Source organism: Juglans regia, chromosome 6 (genome assembly GCF_001411555.2).
Source record: "Juglans regia cultivar Chandler chromosome 6, Walnut 2.0, whole genome shotgun sequence".
In the NCBI taxonomy this organism is placed as follows: domain Eukaryota; kingdom Viridiplantae; phylum Streptophyta; class Magnoliopsida; order Fagales; family Juglandaceae; genus Juglans; species Juglans regia.
The window spans coordinates 5,050,085-5,064,208 of NC_049906.1; the positions used below are offsets into that span (position 1 = coordinate 5,050,085).

General features: G+C 34.9%; 1 protein-coding gene across 1 annotated transcript; it reads right to left on the bottom strand.

The window, feature by feature from the left end:
* Nucleotides 1-6,437: 6,437 nt before the first annotated feature.
* On the bottom strand, nucleotides 6,438-11,456 carry LOC108984026 (TMV resistance protein N-like). Its single transcript, XM_035690927.1, has 5 exons — nucleotides 10,879-11,456; nucleotides 9,318-10,422; nucleotides 8,929-9,207; nucleotides 7,772-8,827; nucleotides 6,438-7,203 (listed from the first exon to the last, which is right to left on the bottom strand). The coding sequence occupies exons 1-5, from the start codon at nucleotides 11,367-11,369 to the stop codon at nucleotides 6,673-6,675; spliced, it is 3,462 nt and encodes a 1,153-aa protein (XP_035546820.1). The 5' UTR covers nucleotides 11,370-11,456; the 3' UTR covers nucleotides 6,438-6,672.
* Nucleotides 11,457-14,124: the final 2,668 nt, after the last annotated feature.

Sequence of the window (14,124 nt, forward strand, 5' to 3'; positions counted from 1 at the left end):
TGGAAAGTACTAGAAACTGCAATATGACAATCTGGTTGAGGATTACCCCGCCATATCGATGGGGCCCTATTAACACTTGTGAATTAACCCGCACTATAACACCATCAACACAGCCTAATAATAGCCCTCTCTCCCGAGAGATACGAAACACTGCAGATGACCCAACAAAACAATAAATTAATGAATGAATAACTACAAACAATGATAAATCACATTCCATAATCACAAACTCCACCAAAATGGTCTCAAAACCAATAACCCCACAAATTTCATAACCACAATCTCCATCAAATTCTCCTTAAAACCAAAAACCCCACACATTCCATAACCACAAACTCCACCAAATTCTCCTCAAAACCAAAAACCTCACACATTCCATAACCACAAACTCCATCAAATTTTTCTCAAAACCAAAAACTCCATAAATCTGTGTAATTTTTTTCATCAAATTCTTAGCATTTCAACAGTTAACACAGCCAACAGTCAACACAACAATGAGAGAAACAGAGTAATTAAAAAAAATAGAAATAATTTTCCATAACTTTCTTGGCAGCCAAACAACTCGAGAGAGTCAAAATAATACAGAGAAATCAATGGCAACGCATGTCATAAAAATTAGAATCGGTTTCCTCAACAAAGTCCAAAATCACAAATCTAAACGAGAGTGAAAAAAAAATTGCAAATCAAACAGTAGACGATTCCAAGGTGTTTCTTGACAACCAAGCAGCGAAGAGAGCCAAAATAATACAAGAAAATCAATGGCAATGCAAGAATACAAATGAGAAGCGGTTTCCTCTAACAAAGCCCAGAATCATAAACTGAATCTCTCATATGAAAAAAAAAATGCAAATCAGTGAAAGTGAGCCATAACTTTCTCGGCAGCCAAATAGTGAAGAAATTGCAGAGCCAGAGACAGAGTTGAAGATCTTGTATGCTTACCTTGATCATGGCATCAGGAGGAAGAAAAATTGAAAAGAGAAGCATAGAAGGAGAGAGATATTCCAAGAAAATGGGAGAAAATGAGGAAAGAGAGAAACGGTTTTGATTTTGAAGAAACTAAAGTAAAACTTACAAATATTGCCGATGGAGAGGGGCTGTGTTCGTTGGTGGCACGAGGGAGGGGCCAACCGATGGAGAGAGTTTTTGCGAGAAGAAGAAGATGCCGAATGACAATGTGGATGTACAGTAGTTCCCCATATATGGGGAACGATTGTAGATACTGTATAAACAAACCGCAAAATGGGGAGTGGGATGGAGAGTGTTTTCCTCCAAAATCCTAAAATAATTCCTAAATTATGGGGATGGAGGAGAGATGGAGAACTAGATGGGGATGCTCTAAGGGTGATTGTAATATCTGGTATTTAGAGAATTTCTGGAATGAATTACATATTCATGTGAATTGCATGGAGTATAGAATAAGATATGTTTTTTGGAAATGTAATGTTGTGGCTGAGCTTCTTCCCAAGTGGGGAGCTAGTGGTTCTAATTTCGACTGGTCTAGAGATAATTTGCTACCTAGTAGTCTCAAAGGTCTTCTTCGCTTGGACATAATTGATCTTCCTTATTTGTGGATTTTGTAAGGAGTTTCTTGGTATGCAATTTTGCTGATTTATTTGCTCTACAAGTATTTTGTTTGCAGGTTTTAATATTTTGTCTAGGGTTGGCGTTGCAAAATATAGTTTTGGCCTATTGTATTTTTATTAATCCTCTATTTTGTAATCAGGATGTTTTAGTCATTTTGAAGCTTGAGTTTGATTTTTTCTTTATTAATATGTATCCACCAGGTTTCTTGTTGTAATCACAATTTTCTTCCATCACAAGTGAGAGCTATAAATAAAATTGGGGTACCATCATCTTCTAAAAAAAAAAAAGATTGTAAGTGAAGAATTAAAAAATAATAATATAGTTATCCATATTCCTATATATGTCAAAATCATTGGTCCTCCCTCGAGACGATTAAATAATATTATCTTCTTGGTGTGAATCAATTCATTTGACAACCTTACAAGATTTTCAAAATCAATTCTCTACAAATTTGGCATGACTACTAATCTAACAACCCTGATTGATTAATTACAGGACATATAAACCTCCAAAAATAAATATGGAATAAATAAAAAGAACAAACCTAGCGATTGTAACTTAAACAACCTCATAAATATCAGAATATATACTATGTCTTTGTTTTTGTAAAAAAAATAAAAAGAAATAAAAAGAAAAGGAACAAAACAAGCAGCAATACTATTGCACTCATTGAGAGGTGAATTTATTATTGTACAACTCGTTTCCCCTTTCGTAACTGAACGATTTGGGGGCCGATAAGGTTGGCGAAAATGGAGAAAGTACCACTGGGAGAGAGGGAGGAAATTTGTGAGAGCAAGCTAGTTGTGGTGGACCTTGAAGTCCGTGCTATGGTAAGAGAGGATGAGGGGGAGCTTTACTCAGGTGGCTATGCCAAAGAACCATAACAGGTGTGGCATGGATGTAACTCCTTGAAGACCCATTTCTTGGAAGCCTGTGAAGCCAAGACTCACTCAGGCATCTCATCAAACACCTCACTAACGTCTAAAAGATGCAACCTCAGGTTTATTGCAATTGGATCTCCATGCAACGAAACAGAGAAAGTCGACTGTAGGTCTTCAAATTTCATTTCCAGGCCCTTCCGATTGGCCTTAACTTCACTAGTTCACTGGAAAATTGCCTGGTGAGAGGGATTTAGAGGGAGTGGAGTCTCATTCATGAGGGGAGAGGGATTTGGTGAGGGATTTCTCACGGGAGGAGAGGAATTTCTCTCGGGGGAGGATGTATTTTGGTGAGGGATTTCTGAAGGGAGGAGAGGCTTCACGAGAGAAGGACTCAGATATTTCAGTTGGACCAGACATTAAGTTAAACTGGTTTGACACATCAGATTCGTGTGGCGTGTGATACCCAAACCAGATTAAGAATAGATTTTCTCTATAGTTTATTACCTCGCAGTTTTGGTACTGACAAGGTGGGGTAAAACACTTAGAAATGTTTGCTCACACTCTTCCATAGCTTGATGGTATAAGAGGCAGAGCCTACAATTTTGCGCTGTCAAATTAGGGCAATTGCTTCCAAATAAAGCCTTAATTTGACTACATGGGTTTCACAAGCCATTTCTTAGAAGTCCATGCGCTATATAGGCTAGCCATATGAATCCACGTAGATAAAACCACATGCATTTTTCTTTAGTAAGGCGAGTGATAAGGAGAAGTATCAACCCACCTAAATCAATATCCAATCACCAAATAAGCTCGTGAGAAACATTGGAATCGAGATTTTCAAGAGAGATAAGTCGAATATTGATAATATTGGATTGAAAAGGCAGCACATAGAGCAAGCCCCAACCAATTTCTATCATTCATGACATTTGGAGGTAGCTGGATATTCACAAACTACTTTGATGGTTTAACTACTACAGAACCTTTGTCTGAGGCAAATAAGCGGTACTTATACGGGATGTGGAGGATAGATTAAAGGCCTGCTAAACCGAACATGGTTCTAGTGTGTGTGTGTGTGAGTGAGAGAGAGAGAGAGAGTCCATAGGTGAGGAAATAAAGTACTGTGATGCCTTTATGAAGGAAGTACTCAAAATCAGTTTTCAATGAGAAAACTGAGTCACTGGTGCAGTCTAGATACCCAAGTGGTAGAACTATTTCAACACCATTTCCTGAAGTCGTGCTATTTGAAACTCTTTCCTTCGATAATATTTTTGATGAAGAACATTGTTGATGTGCTTCATGTTTACAAATAGATGGAGGCTTTGACAAGGATTCAAAGCGCCTACAAAATAACCCAAGTAATTTAATATATTTCATGTAGGGAGTATGAATAATGATGCATTCATATAAAGGGCTAGCTGACAATGGATTACCTTTCAATTATGGGGGAGTGATATGCATAAAAGTTGCGCTCCCTAGATTTAGTTATGTTACCATGGGTTTTCAGAAACTTCAATTTATCTACAAAAGATAGATGCTAGTAGCAAAGTTGGTCGTTTCGAATAGCTACTTCAACATCTTGTTTGTACATTAGCCGTATCCCACATATTTGAGTCTCCACACTAGGGGTGTTGCATTCAACTATAGGTTTAACATGATTCCATTGGTTTAGTTTGTTGGGAAGAATTGTGGTGATAGTTAATACACGGCAAGTAATTGGTTTGAGTTCAACAATATGGATCTAGGGATCCTAAGGACTAAGTGAGGTTTCAAACAACCTTCATTGCTATCCAAATGAAGAATGCAAATGGTAGGAGTTTTTGGGTTTGACTTGTTGCGAGAGTCAACTGGGTGACCCAAAATAACACATACAACAAATCCCATCCAGCTCTCGTTATTATACAAATTCAGTGGCAAGTGGATTTCTATTGAGGTTTCATCATTTCGATTATTGAACAACGGTGGAATTTCACCTTGAGGAAAGAAATATCCATGAAAATCGCTTTGTAGTCCCCATAACATAAAGAATTATGGAGACTTGATGTTCAATCTTTGTGTGTGTGTGTGTGTGTGTGTGTGAGAGAGAGAGAGAGAGAGAGAGAGAGAGAGAGAGAGAGAGAGAGAGAGAGAGAGAGAGAGAGAGAGAGGAACTTGGAAGTGATTTAGAACTAAATTCACATGAGAGGATTTTACAGGATCTCCTTTGCTGAATTCATTCAAATACACTGCTCCAGCATTAATAAAATTAGAACTCAAATCTTTTGAAACCCTTCCAGCAATTATTTGCGTCAGGCATTTCTCATTTGATGGAAGCTTTTCCGACATTTGATTCTTCCTATTTGATGAAAGCTTTTCTTTTCTTCTCTATTTGATCGAAGCTTTTCTGTTCTGTTCTTCACTATTTGATGGATGCTTTTCCGAGAAATGATTCTTCCTACATTTTTCCAGATCAATTAATGAGAAATAAAAAAATAAAAATAAAACATATCAGTTTTGAAGCTTATAAAATTAAAGTTAATGAGCCTGGCTCAGGATTCATTGGAAAATTAAATTGTTTTAGCAAAAACTTAACCTTTCCATTGAGAAGTAACCAAAAGAACAAGGCCTTTCTCCTGGTAATATTGGATTGCACTCAGTTGATACAGCTTTATCATAAACATAGTTTGGCAGATTATTGACTTGATTTACAAAACTTTGGAGATAGCTTTGACGGTGGATATCTGGACTCCTAGATACGCAGTCTACTAGTGTATGGACAAGCCCAATCAAGCCTTGCTTGTATACAACACGGATGCCACACATTACAACCTCCATATTTTGATCGTTGGTTCCAAATGAAGCTTGGATCTTGCTTCGTTGATTCAACTTATCAGTGAAAAGAACACAGGGTATGTGGAACAGAAAAAGTCTATGAGGTATCTGAGAAGCAAGGATTCAAGTAGTGTTTTTAGACGGATGGTTGAGTCACTGTTAATGCAGCCTGGGTCCTTGAAAGAACAACTACTTTAATTCTTTGAGTTGCATTCTAATATTTCATTTGAGGTAAAACCTTTATGCAATAGATTGGACCACTAGATTCTATTTCACCAACATTCTTTGGCATAATCAGGTTTAGAAAGGAAAAACTGGAACCATCTGGATAGCTACTTCGCAGAGAGTATTAAGGACTTTTGGATCAATGGTTGCGTTTTTAAAAAATGGTATCAGAGAAGGTTATGGGCTTCCATACTACCTCATCTAATGGGCTAGGCTTGAGGAGTGGCCGGCTTTGGATCTAGTGGGACGGGCAATGTTGTCCTAGCCTAGTAAAAGCCTCCCATAGTGCTCGACCAACGTGGGCGTTAATCTTGAAGGAGGGGGTATGTTATGGTCCCACATTAGTTAGGAGTCAATTAATATGTGTGCATATAAGCTTGAGAGCACCTCCACCTAGCAAGCCGGTTTTCTAGGATGTGAATCCGTGGGCCATATATGGACACATAACAGAAAGCTCTGGAATTTGAAATGCCCATTTCCATCGCAAATTTTGAGAGTCATCTTCTGAGCATTAGCATTGGATTATGCAAATGCAAAATTTGCATAATATAACATGATTTTGCATTTGGGTATTCCACGCAAAACTTATTCCCTCGTTAGATTATCCATCTATTAGTCAAAATAATAATAAAATATTATAAATTTAATAATATTTTTTTCAATTAATTTTTTTTAAATTAAGAGTTATATGGAAATACGTTAATACAAGTGCAGAGCAATATTTTTGGAGTGCAGCAAATATATTCTAAATATTTAATACACACCATAAAAAAAAAACACATTTGTCTATTACATTTTTACCTAAAAAAAAGCACCAATTAATTTTCTTTTTGTTTCCACCTCAAATCCTAGCCCTGGGAGCACTAGAACAAAGCACAAATCCCCACCCCCCCTCCCAAAAAAAAAAGTCCTAAATCTAAAAGATTGAACCCATTAATAACAGGCAAAAAAAAAAAAAAAAAAACTTTGAAACGAAATAAATGGGGCAAAAGAAAAAGCAAAGGAAATAGCAAGTACTTAAAAATATTTTTTAATCAATTTGGTCTAGCTACAGTGACCACCAAATATAACCACCAATCCCAAATTACTGTAGTTAAAGTCATATCCTTTTGAATTTGCATAATTCAATGTAAATTATTTTTAAAGTCTATTAGCCAAAGTCATAATTGAATTTTTAATCGTAAATTAAGGATGCCACAATTGAATTTTTATTCGTAAAATGAGGATGCCAGAAAACTGCATCTATAAACTCTGGAAAATTTTGCACGTATACTAGTTGAGCCCCGCACTTTTCCACCTTCGTGATTGGATTGCCAATCGTAATTGAAACCTCAATGTAACTCCATGTATCCACCTCATTTGACTTTTCATCAAACCATTTGCGTGGTACATATATCCAATATCCTGCTGGTGTATCAATAGTATTGGAGAATTTCTGGAGTGTATCGAACTTTAGGAGGGCTTTGAAAGGAACTTCATCGGTAACAAAATGAAACACAAGCTCCTCACAATCTAACCTCGTAAAACGTGTTGACTCCCAACTTTCAAGGTCATTGATTTCATAGAAAATATAAAGAGCATATGCCACCCACTTTCTACTATCATCCAAATCCGAATTTAATGAGATTGTAATCGAGGAACCCATACTCTGATTCTGGAAATACATTGGAATTCCTACTCCTCTGGCCGCAACATCAATTTCTGCCTGTGAAAAATAAATTAAATTAAGAAAAAGAGGAAACAAAAAGCTAACTTTTTATGGTTCAACTAACAAGGTATATTAATATGACATTTCGTCACGGAAAAATCTAGTTGTAAGTGATTATGCGCACTAATACACGCATCCATTCAATATGATTGGTCAGAAAGTAGACTTTATTGAAAATAATGTTAATTTGAATTTAGAATATGAAGACAACAGCATTTGTATGCAGATTGGTACGCAAACTTGCTTGTACATAGCAAAACTCTTTTGTCACGTTAAACCATTCAATATCCATGATTTCAGTCCAAATTACTGTTCTTAAATTGCAACTTTTATTACTCATTTAAGTGCCTTTCGTTAGTACTTAATCTTGTTGGCACCGTCTATTTTATGAACTTGAGATGATATTATCAGTGTCCTTATCTTCACCAAGTAGGGTTAAAAAAGCACTATAATTTGACCGCACATTTAACATTTAAAAGCCTCTATATGATATTTGACAAAGGATTGCAGCAATTTGAAATAAAGTTAAATATTTGAAGGTGCAAGAGAGAAGAAACTAACATACCATAATGATTCTTTCATTCAATCGAAGTGGCTTACGGGTACTCTTTAGAATAGCTGATCCAGCATCTACTACCAATATATTAATGTCAATAGAACGTGCTTTCAATGAGATACAATCTGGAGCATTACCGTATACTATAATTGACGTAAGTTCTGGCAATGATCGAAGCTGGCTACAGCATCTCAAGTAAATGATAAAAAGCTTTGAAAGTTGAGAGATGCTTTCAGGTAAGAACGTGAAATCATTTCCACTTAGATCTAGAAATTGCAGCGATGACAAGCCACTCAGGTCATCGGGAACTCCTCCATCCATTAAATGGCAATAACTCAAATCTAATACATTCAAGCTGCATGGAGTACTTGACATTGAAGTAGGCAACACCAAACCAGTGTTGGGGTTCCCCCAAAACCCAGTTACTAATCGTTTGAGAAACGACTTAGGTGGCAAACCTGAACATCTTTGGAAGGACAACATTCTAAGATTTTGTAGACGTGTAATGGAGGATGGAAATTTCCTTATAGCGGTTTCACTTAAATCGAGCTCCTCCAGATGTTCCAAATTCCCCAGTCCCTCGGGCATTTCCTCAAGTTGTGAACAACCAAAGAGAGCGAGAGTTTTAAGAGATGTCAAACCACAAATAGCACTCGGAAGACTCAAGAGTCTTTTGCAACTTCTCAAACTCAAATAAGTAAGGCCAGTTAAATGCCCAATTGATGATGGAAGTTCTTCTAGTGCAATCCCATCCAAATCAAGTTGCCTCAAACGATTCATATTTCTTACCGTTTCTGGAAACTTCCAGAGTCTCGTACAGCCAGAAAGAATCAAAATTTCTAGGGAATCCCAGCTAATGTTACAGGGAAGGCTAGTAAGAGATGTGCAACCTTTCAAATTCAGAAGAATAAGGCGTTTTAGAGCTCCAAGCGATGAGTGGAGATTACGCAATTTTGTACAGCCATGAAGAATCAGCCTCTTAAGATTTGGGGCATTAGTGAAGTCTGGGGTCTCCACTAAGTACCGAGAGTTACTAAGGTTAACATGCTCTAGCTTGTATAAACTCTGGGACATAACAATAAATATGGGAATTAATTACTTTGATGCATACATTAATTTATTAGTTTTTCAGAAAGAAAGGACACTTGTGTAAGCAAAAATCTTACCTTAGTTCCCTGCCACAGTTGCTGAATGTGGCTGCAGCGCATATTGAGTTCAACGAGTTTATCAGGTGGGAAACCCATTGGCAAAGATTTTAAAGGATATCCATGCCACTCCATGACCCGCAACTCTGTAGAAAGATAACTAAGGCCTTGAGAAAGGTGCACATTACCTGTGATCTTGAGCAATCTTAAGTTCTTCATCTCCAAGAAGACGCTAGAATTCAAGTTTAGTTCTTCTTGTGGAGGAGAGTTTAGGACTATGCCTTCGATCAAGTTTGTTCCCTTGAGACCAACGAGAACAAATTAGTGCAGTGCATGAATATAATCAAGTATACTGAAAATTTTAATTGCATTAACATATGCAATTCAATGAGCGTGCAAGATACACTTACACTATTGTTCTTCAGTACACGAATGATATCATTAGAGAGCCACAACCTAGTCTGTCTGCCAAGATCTCCCTGAGATTGGTGGCGAACAATTTTATGACCCATTTCTTGGAGTAGATCATGCATCCACAGTCTTCCTTCCGAGATTGTTACAAGAGACTTATTGATAAGAATATCTATACCGCTGATTGGTTCATACTCACAACTTTCTAGTATGCTCTTGACACGGTCGACATACTTCTCCCCTTTGAAGTAACATGCAATATCTAGAAAGATTTTTTGCTGTTTTTCTTGGAGTCCATCGAAGCTTATTTTAAGTATATCCACGATTTCTTTCATGGGGTCTTGTCTTAGACTTCTCAAAGCACTTTCCCAAAAGACTACATTTGGATGACACAAGAAATGACCCAAAACTTCAACAGCTAAAGGAAGGCCATTAGTATAATGTATAATTTCCTTGGAAAGCTCCACAAAACCTTCTAGAGGGAGGTCTTTCTTGAAGGCTTTCCAACTAAATAGTTGGAGAGCTTCATCGTCATCCAATTCTTTAGCCCTATATATTTCATCCTCAGCCAATCCACGTTCTATCAACAGATGCTTATCTCTTGTTGTTATAATGATTACACTCCCTCCACCAAACCAATCACGCTCAATTGCTAATGCTTCTAATTGTTGGGTTTGATCCACATCATCCACTACAAGAAGAACCCTTCTATGACGTAGTCCATGTCTAATTTTGTTCTTTCCTCTGTCGACATCCTTTATGTTGCTACTCTTATCCTTGAAGAGATCGGCAAGAAGTTGTTTTTGTAAATTAACAAGACCACCTTGAGTACTTGTTTCTCTAACATTGGCAATAAAGCTACTAACTTTAAATTGACTAGAAATTTTGTCATAAACAGCACGTGCAAGAGTGGTCTTCCCAATACCACCCATCCCCCATATACCTAAAAAGTGAACATCATCCCGCCTAATATTTAAATATAAATTCACCAATTTCTCTAGACGAGAGTCTATTCCAACAAGCTTCTTGGAAACAGTCGAGAATGTAGAATTTAATTTAGCAAGTATCTCTCCTACGATCTCTTCAATAACAGTTGACTCATCTCTGCCAAAATTAAGACGATTGAAATTTAGCCAACTAATTATTTTAAAAAATATATATAAGTGGCTGCTCAAAAATAACACATTTCTATCACAATTAAACCCAACAAGAATATAATTATTAGCTTCCAGCCATGGCCATGATATCGCTAGCACACAAATTGTGAACTTTCCAAGGAAAACCCATTATGCGCGCTTCATCAATACTTCAAGTTCAAACAGGCCACATGCCGTCTCAAGCTAGAGAGAGATTAATATGGTTATCATAATAAAAAAGATATAAGTTAGCTGTTCAAATGAAATGTTTTTTTTATGTACTTATAATTAATATAAAATACATTATATAGAAACAAAACTTTTAAATTTAAAGATAGTTGATCATATATATATAGTACTGAAACCAAAACATAATTATTTTCCAAAAGCAGGTTTCTGAAGATCTAGAACGTTAAACAATTACCTATCGCGTAAATCCCATCCGGAGATATTGCCCACTTTGCTCAAAGCAGATTTCCATGTTTGTAGATCATCTCCGACAATCCTGGGATCGTTTTCATGTTTAACAAAAGCTTTTGCAAAAGTACCTTTCTGATTTCTCACGTCAAAGGGATCCACTTGATAGAAAATTGGCAAAAGTATCAACCCCTTCTTTTCCATGCATTCAACAATCTTGGCGAGTTCGGTTAAGCACCACCTCGAAAAAGCGTAGCATGGAGAGAGAACAACGACCGCATGCATGGAGTTTTCAATTGCATTCAAGAGTTCTAGAGATATATATCTTCCCCTCTCCAGTTCTTTATCGTCCATAAAGGTGGAAAGGCTTCTTTGTTCCAAAGCTTTATACAGATGAGCGGTAAATCTCTGGCGGGTGTCCCTGCCATGGAAACTGAGGAAAACATCCCATTCATGCGAAGAAGCAGAAGGGGATGTTTGCGTGGTGAGAGACGCCATTGATTGGAAATTTACATAGCCATGTTTGCAGATTTGGTTAACGACAATAGGTCTTACTCTCCCATGACCTGATCTTGTGCAATGTATATGCACCTGGAAGATATATATAAAGTGATTAATTTCTATTCAGGTGACTATAAATTAAATAAAGTTGAGTTCAGATTGACCACGACCTCCCAAATTAATTAGAAATTCGGAAGCAAGAAAACGAATTTTGCGCGTATGATCTTTTGTACGTGATGAGTTGTTCATTTATTATGATGGTGATGCTACACCTACACCACATGGGAAGGCCATCGAAATTCTTCACCGAATGTTCAAATTTCTTTTTCAAACATTTTTTTTAAGGAAAATACTTTTATATCCACTCATTTTGACACTTTATTTGACCGTTTGATAAATTTTGTTTTACTAAGTGATTAAGAAAATAATTTTAAAAGTATTGGTATATATTTTTTATGTTAAAAAATGTGAAAAAACAAGTTTTTTTTTCTGTTGGGCGATATGGCCAGCTGTCAAAATGGGACGGCATAATAACCGCACCTTTTTTTAAATCATTTAGAAATTTAAAAAAAATCACAAACTTATGAAAAAATATTTTTTTAAATATTAAATAAAGAGTAATGCTACATACAGTCGTAGAATACGTAAATGTCGTGCAGTTGCTTTGAAAAAGAGTGAGATCCACTATTAAAAAATTAATTTATTTTCATGTGGATCCTATATTTATTCATTTTTTTTAAAACGATTATACTCACAATTGCAAGTATCATTTCTCTTAAATAAATAAAAAACAATTCGGTAAAAAAAAGTTTGTGGATATCTTCAGTGGGAGTAGACTCCAATGGCTATCTTCTCCCGTCCAAAAAGGTAATCAACTCCCATTTATATAAGAGTAATGCTATCAATAGACATAGGCCGCAAGCTGTATCACTAACTATCACGTAAATTTATATATTTCATTGTCTATTTTTAATTTTTGTAGTCTTTATTATTTAATATTATAAATGTATGTACAGGTATTATACCGACACCCCAAACCACCATATAGGCTTCAGACAGCTTCATCAAAACCCGAGACACCTCTATGAGTCTGGAATGACCTTTTCTCCTGTTTTGGCCTGTGGAGAGATTTTAATCATTAACATATCATAATTTGCTTTTTCCGGACTTCTTTGCGCGGGGAGGCCCCCCACGACCCGTGCCTTCGTTCATGCTTGAAAGAACAATACGGACCAATGGTACGTATGGATGTTTTAGGCCCGATTTTAATATCGGACACGCACGTTCTTGTATATAAAGGTACAAGAAAAATATATATTTGTGAGGAGTTATTTATAATAAAAATAGAATTATTTTAATAAAAGATAATAATTTTTACAAAAAATAATTGATAATAAATAAAAGACATGTAGATTCCGTTCATGTTAAGGTGCTGAACATTGGATTTAGAAGATGTGAGACCTTAAAGTTTGATTTTTAAATTTAGCTGAAGTCAATTAAGTTTAGTCTAATTTTAAACTGAATCTAATATCTAAATACTTAACTTTTAAATTATTAAATTCATCTCAATTCAAAACCTTCTTATATATGTGATCTACAATTTTTTTAATTTAAAACATCTTTATATAGGAGACCCGTAATTTTTCTTAATTTTATATAAAAAATATTAAACTCATCATAACATTTAAATATACTTTAAATTTAATTTAAATGGCCTTACATAATTCTCTCTATTATTTAACTTATTATTATTTATAAAAAAATCTATTCAACTAAACCAACACACCGTTTAAACGCAACCTTAACGTCAATTTTATTGATCAACATCCATGGATACTTGTGTTGCAGTGCCCGTTGCTTGGAAAGGTCCAAAACGCGGCAAATTGACTTTCAGAGTCGAAATAGCAAAGAAAAAAAAATACCCGGTTTAAAAAAAATGTGAAAAATAAAAAATATTTCTAATATTTAAAAAAAAAAATTAAAAAATATATATTTTAAATGATAAATAATAAAAAAATTTGCTTATATGGTAAAATACAAAGAAAAAAATAAATGAAATATCAATAATAAAAATTATTTTACAGGATGAATAATACCTACTACATATAAGTTACTGTAGTTAATTATATTTCATAATTATTTTTATATAATCCATAGAACTCCTTTTTAAAATAATGTTTTAAATAATTTATATTTTCTATATAATACGAAAGTCATTGTATGCTCGAGAATATCTAGCGAAGTCCCATCCATCACGCCTGTCAACGAAGCAGTGCAAGGCCCCATTACCAACTCTTTCACCTAAAATCACTTTGGTTGCGTAAATAGTTGATAATACGACGAGATGATATTAAATGATTTGAATTGATTTATTAACAGTAATATTTTGTAAATTTTATTAAGATGTATTTAAATATAAATTGATTAATATATATGTATAAATATATAATGTAAATTAAGATGGATGTAATTTTTTAATTAGAAGTTAAAAAAGATTAAATCTCATTACTAATTAATTTGAAATAAATTAAGATATTTAATTTTTAATTAAAAGATAAAAAAATAAATTTCATCAATAATTTGATATGAATTGAAATCACTCAACCAACTAAATATAACCTAAACAATTAAATTTCATTATTTAACTTATATTTTAACAATGAGTCCAATTAGAATCACAGGATTTCTATCGACGTAAAATGTATTTTTAATTTTGTGTTTTTTTAAACATTTTTTAATTGTTTTAAATATT